Source organism: Erpetoichthys calabaricus, chromosome 4, assembly GCF_900747795.2.
Source record: "Erpetoichthys calabaricus chromosome 4, fErpCal1.3, whole genome shotgun sequence".
NCBI classification, from domain to species: Eukaryota; Metazoa; Chordata; class Cladistia; order Polypteriformes; family Polypteridae; genus Erpetoichthys; species Erpetoichthys calabaricus.
Genome location: NC_041397.2, coordinates 168594654 through 168601478, shown reverse-complemented (window position 1 = coordinate 168601478; position 6825 = coordinate 168594654). Strand labels below are relative to the sequence as shown.

Here is a 6825-nt window from a genome sequence, read left to right as displayed (position 1 = left end):
TTGAGTTTCTGTTCAGCTGGAATTGGGGTGAGGACAAGCACAACAAACCAAGCCTTGTATGAGTAATCACAAAAACACCAAAGTAAGAGGTAGACATTATTACAGGTAACATCCCATTCTGTCTTGTGCTAACTGCTGCCACATTATATTTTGGTTCATCCAACTAGTTAAGTAGATTCAAAAATTTCACGAATGGGTAATGTTATTGCCATAATACACAAATCACCATATTGATTCAGTATCACTCAATCAAAATCACATTTTTCATAGTTTTAATAGGGGTCTTTCAAGATCGGTTATTTTCAAGTTGCTTTTTGCTCTGCATGTAAAATACAACCACAAATCTGAGCTAGAATCTTCCACAAAAGGAGCAGAAGAGTGTACAGTTTCGCTGTTTTTCTACTAACATCAGGATCCGACTAATTGTTTATACAACTTGTGACTCTATTTTGTGCAAACAAGTGATTATTTTAAAGCAACATTAATCTAAATAACATAATTAGATTAGACTAGGTAAACTTTATTAAACCCATGGGGAAATTCAAATGCACACAGTAGTAGAAACACAAAAAACAAGAATACAGACTCACAAGACAGAAATACAGCCAATCAATCAATTGATAGATAAATTAATAAAAATGAACATTGGGTGGAAGCATTGAATTCCCTGATAACAGTGGGCAGAAAAGACCCCTAGAGACACTTTTTAGCACACCAGGGTGGAATGGGCATGCGGATAAATGTGTTCCAAGAAAGCACCTCATGGAGATTTTTCATGAAGGAACCCAATTTTGCCACCATCTTCTTTTCCACAACAGCTTCCAGTTTGTCCAGGGTTTGCCTTGTGTTGGAGCTGACTTTCCAGATATGTTTGTTCAACCATTGTGCTTCTTTTGTTCTCACGTTGCTCCCTCAGGAGATTACAGCATAGAGCACCATACTTGGCTACTATGGAGTGGTAGAACATTTACATCAGCAAACCTCAAAAGACCTGAGTCTCCTTGTCAAGAACAGTCTGCTTTGGCACTCCTTGTACAGAGACCACTATGCTATAAGGCCAGTCCAGTTTGATGTTTATGTGAACCCCCAGTTAATTGTAGCTCTGCACCACAGCCATGTCCTCCCCTTGGAAAGGTGGAAGTGAATGAACTAACTATGCTCAGAGTAACACTGAAGCTAAGGTCTAGTCTTCTACATGATGACATTATTTGTAAGTAATCTGTGGCCATGACATCAATATTGACATGAAATAATTCATATCAAGGGTGAGTTCAGTTTATGAAGATGGATTCAAGAGGAATTCCAATGAAAAGGAGAAAATAAAATGGAGCTGGTTCTAGGACCTTAAGAAATAGAGATTTGTGCAGCTTCTGGTGGCTTATTTTGGCTTTATCTTAAAAGTATGTACCGAACAGATGTAGATCTGCATCACAGTTTTCAGCACCTATTCAACAAGGAGTGATGGCTGCGAATGTTGATCTTTCATCTGCTGTCTGCCAGTTCAATTCTGCTGTGAATGAAGCAACTCACTGTTCCCAGCACTGATTTGAAACTTTACTTTTGTGTTACTGGAAATTGTGTAGGTAAGACAGTCACTCTTTTGCTAGTTCCGGACCATTCTATTAAAATTGTTCTTTTATTTGACTTTAGTCATGTTTTGCTTCTACTGCATGTGCAAACTTCAGTATACAGTGCTTTTATAAAGTATTCAGACTCCTTCATTTTTTTCACATTTTGTTATGTTGCAGCCTTATGCTTAAATTGTTTAAATTAATGCTGTCTCTCATGAAGAAACACTCCGTATCCCAGAATGACAAATTGAAAATAGGATTTTAGGAAATTTTGCTAATAAAAAAATGTGTTAATAATAAAAAAAATTGAAATATCACAGTGACACAAATATTCAGACCCTTGGCTACGGCACTTGAATACTTGCTGCTCATTCAACTCATATTGCTCTATAACTTCTTTTAAAACGTGCACATTTTATTTTATATGGCTTGTCTATTTTTAACTTGTAATTTTTTTAAAATTATTTTTTAGCTTTATTGGATCTAGGCTGAGTGACTTGTTTTTCTCGTCATACACATTTCATTGTATGTTGACCCTGTGTTAACCTATATATGACAAATAAACCTAAACCTAACCTAACCTATTTGGCTTAGGTGCATCTGTGACTGTGTGGGTCGGCTCCTTTCTCCCTCTTCCATTTTGGAAGCCTTTTGAACCTGATACCGTCAGTATCGTAACCAAGATGAGCTTGGCAGATGAGGAGAAAACACACATAAAGAAAGGCGATTGTTAAAAGTGCTCAAGTGCTTTTATTTAAAAAATCTCAATCAAAGTTTTCCATAAATAATCCATAAAAGTAGTGAAAGTAGAAGTTAAGACAATCCCATTAAATATCCATTAAAATCAGAGGTTAAAACACAGACAGGAAACTTCTTTAAAAACACTAGCCTCGGTGCCCCTTTAAAACCAGCTCCTCCTTCTCTTATCCCTTCCCAAATCTTGCAGACCAAGGAAAAAGTCTACCAGCAGACACAGACAATTTTTGCCCCGACTCGTGTCCCCTTTGACACTTCCTTGGCATTCCATGGGGAGCCAGTGAGCCCTGCTTTGCTCTTACCACTGCCAGTCTATCGGCTCCTCCCGGCGAGTGCACATTCCTGAGCACAATGGTAGCTCCTGTTGCTGAGTATCCGTTCAGCCCTTCCTGAGTGCTGGCCACACACGCTCCTTTCTGGGCTCCATACCCATCTGTCTGCTTCCTTTCCTCGCACCAACTCTCTCTCACACTCCTGCCTCTTTTATTCTTACTTTGACGTCCTTTTTTCCCTTTAGTTTGTTCCCCCCTCTCTCACTTGCACTACTCTTTTTAAAAGCGGGGACATGGCATAGCTGTGGCAATCAGCAGCTTCTGGTGTCAATTAGGGGTGCGGGTGATCCTGCACTTATGCACTAAGTGCAAGGTTGTTTACTCCCACATTGCACAGGGAAACGCTCTTTCTGCGCTACCACCCAACTCCCTACCACCAAAGACGTGAGTCTGGTGATTATTTAAAACGCCAATCATCCGTGAACCTACTTTTCCACAGCATCCCATTGTACTGATCACCGTTAAAATGATTCTACACCTTGTCCACCTGTGGTAAATTTATTTGATTGGGCGTGATTTGGAAAGGCACACAGCTCGGTACAGTATATAAAGTCCCAAAGTTGACAATATGTATTGGTGCAAAAACCAAAACATGAGGTTGAAGAAACTGCCTGAAAATAATAATGATAATGGATTGTACAGAGGCACAGATCTAGGGAAAGCTACAAAAAAATCATACAGCATTGAAGGTCCCCAAGGGCACAGTTACCTCCATAATTCTTAAATGGAAGGAGTTTGTAATAATCATGACCTTTCTTGGAGTTGGCTTCCTAGCCAAATGAAGCAATCAGAGGAGAAAGGCCTTTGTAAGTAAGGTGACCAAAAACTTTGGCTGAGCTGTAGAGAACTGGTATGGCGATAGGAGAAAGTTCCTGAAGGAAAACCACCACAAAGCTCCTTGGGATGTTGCAATGGATGCATTTTCCCTCTTTAAAGATGTTAGTTTTATATGGGATGTTCTGTTTCAACTGGTTCATTCTTTAAAGTTATAATTTGTTATATGCCAGTGTTACTGTACTAATATAAAAATTTTGCAAATCCTTAATCAGTTATAAGATATTTGATTTAGGGTTATTTTTAGTAAAGCAAAATAGATAGGTTATGTACTGTAGCTCCCTTATAGCCTCAAGCACAATTGCTTATCATTTTAACAATATGTACAATATACTTTAACCAAGAAAACCTTCTTAGCTAGAAATATCTTTTATTTATGAACAGACAACTTGCAACAGATTAAAACTGGCCTCTTGATTTCAAGTTATTTATTTCCCCACCAAAATAAGCTGTGACCTACCGTAATTTGCTTGATCCCTGCAGCTGTTAGAAACAGCCAGATTCCAATGAGTATGCACGCCAGCCCAGTCAGGAAGAAGAAGGGCAGCACCGTCACTGCAGTGAGAGCAGGATACCAGGCTGGAAGTTTCTGCTGTTTAAATGCTGAGTTGTCCGGACGCTTGGCAAATGGAACTGGTTTTGGGCTAGTTGCCTTGGACGCCATTTCACATGCTTTGGTGTTTGTGACAAAAAAATCAGTTTTATAGCTGCTTGCTCTCAAAAGTACTTCTTAGTTTCTCTTCACATTTCCTGTGTTGCAGAACCAATACACTGTTACTTATTAACCGTAACGTCTCCATATTCTTCCTGGAGTGATTCAGATATGAGATTTAAAGGAGAATTCCCTTTTTTGTTGGAATACAGTACTGTATATCTTTAGGCAAGCAGCGTAGATATAATAGACTTTAAGTAATGTTTATGTCATTCAGCAGATTAATTCAAAGTGATTAGTCTTTTTCATAGTAGTAAATACATTTCTTTTAAAGAAAGAAAACTGAAATCAAAAGAATCAATCAGTTCTGAAATAAACTACTCTATTGTGTTTTTTACTTGGTGTTGCCAAGGCTTATATTTTTTATTGAAACTATAATCTTGTAAGCTTGGTAGAATGTATATTGTTGCAGAATTCACTTTTCCTTGCAATGTTGTGGCTGATGTTGCTCAAAGTGCCTTACATGCTTTATTGATGTTATTAGCTCCCTATGTTAACATGCACAGTGTTTGTGTAATTGGGCTTAGGAGCAGATACTTTAAATGCTTTCAGCTTGCTGATTATATATGAGTGGTCTTCAGTGACATTGAATCTGTGTAAAATTAGTTGCTGGGTTTTACTGTTTCAGATTAAACTGTCAAGGCATCATTACATGTTCATTCATTCACTCTCGCTGAAAAGTTCACTATACAATACAATACAATACAATACAATTTATTTTTGTATAGCCCAAAATCACTCAAGAAGTGCCACAATGGGCTTTAACAGGCCCTGCCTCTTGACAGCCCCCAGCTTTGACTCCCTAAGAAGAAAAGGAAAAACTCCCAAAAAAAAACAATGGAAGAAATCTTGGGAAAGGCAGTTCAAAAAGAGACCCCTTTCCAGGTAGGTTGGGTGTGCAGATGGTGTTAAAAAGAAGGGGATCAATACAATACAATACAGTAGATGATATCCCATAATATGATTTGGATTTGTTTGAGTCCTGGAGACCTCAGCCATCAGGCTGCCTCCCCCATTTGGCCATTCCACAGCTGAAACGGCACTGGGCCAGCCAATCCGATGAAAGGACCCCTCTACCCCACGATTCCTGCGATCCTTCATCAGGGATGACTTTACCTTAGGCAGGCAAAACAACTTGGCAGGTGGGCTGTGGCACCAAGTGCCACATTTAAGTACCGAGAAGAGAAACAAAATAGGTGAGGGTTAGTAACAAATTATAACAATCATGTTACTTATGTTTTAGTGCTAATGACTAACAACAGAGATACAGTCTGTACAGTTAATCAGCAGCTCTAGTCAGGATATGCTAAACTGAAGTAGTGAGTCTTCAGCCGGGATTTAAAAGCTGAGACCGAAGGGGCATCTCTTATAGTAGCAGGCAGACCATTCCACAGTTTAGGGGCCCCGTAAGTAAAAGCTTGACCTTCCATTGTTATTTTATTAATCCTTGGAATCGTAAGCAGACCGGCATCTTGAGATCTTAATGTGCGCTCTGGTTTGTAAGTCATGATAAGTTCAGACAAGTAAGCCGGACCTTGGCCATTTAATGCTTTATATGTTAAAAGGAAGATTTTGAAATCTGCCCTAAACTTAACTGGGAGCCAGTGTAAGGATTTAAGAACTGGAGTTATGTGTTTGTATTTTCTTGTTCTTGTAATAATTCTTGCAGAACAGTTTGAACATCCAGTGAACACCACATTGCAGTAGTCAATCCTACTAGAAATAAATGCATGAATTAATTTCTCAGAATCCTGTTTATTTAGAAAGCACCTTAATTTCCCAACATTTTTAAGATGGAAGACACATGATTTGGACAACTTTGTAATATGCGCTTTAAATGACATGCTAGAGTCAAAGATAACTCCTAGATTGCAGGCTGATTCAGTAAAATTAATTGGGATTCCAACTGAGTTAAATGATGACAAAATATTGTTGTGATCAGCGTCATTCCCTCCAATAATTAACATCTCTGTTTTATCTGTGTTTAAAGACAAGTAGTTCTCATCCATCCACTCCTTTAATTCACTAACACAACTAATTAAATACAACATTGGAGAAACTTCATTTGATTTAAATGAAAGGTATAACTGGGTATCATCTGCATACGAGTGAAAATTAACATTATGTTTCCTAATGATAGATCCCAGTGTAAGCATGTAAAGTGAAAATAGTAAATGTCCCAGTACTGAGCCCTGCGGGACACCGTATTTAACTTCTGTGTATAATGAGGGAGTACTGTCAGCACATTTGTGTACATATTGGAATTGATTTGATAAATAAGAACTAAACCAAGCGAGCACGGTGTCTGTAAGCCCAACATCATTTTCTAGCCTGTGCAGTAAAATAGAATGGTCAATGAAGCCAAATGCTGCACTTAAGTATAACAACATAATTACAGTGGAGTTTTCTTCATCAGAGGATATCAGAATGTCATTTACCACCCTCGTTAGTGCCATTTCTGTACTATGACCAGTGCAGAAACCAGACTGGAATTTCTCAAATAAATTGTAATGCGTAAGGTGTGTCTGAAGCTGATTGGCGACTACTTTTTCTTATATTTTAGAGAGAAAGGGTAAATTTGAAATAGGCCTATAATTATTTAGTATGTGTGGGTCTAGGT

The 6825-nt window shown here is 38.4% G+C and overlaps 1 protein-coding gene across 1 annotated transcript in view; it reads right to left on the bottom strand.

Annotated features, from left to right (window-relative positions):
• tmem30c (transmembrane protein 30C) overlaps window positions 1-4297 on the bottom strand; it is a 78177-nt gene extending 73880 nt beyond the window's left edge. Inside the window, exon 1 of the mRNA XM_028799913.2 lies at window positions 3954-4297. Coding sequence (XP_028655746.1) covers window positions 3954-4157 — 204 coding nt within the window. The 5' untranslated portion in view covers window positions 4158-4297. The remainder of the gene's footprint in view (window positions 1-3953) is intronic.
• Window positions 4298-6825: the final 2528 nt, after the last annotated feature.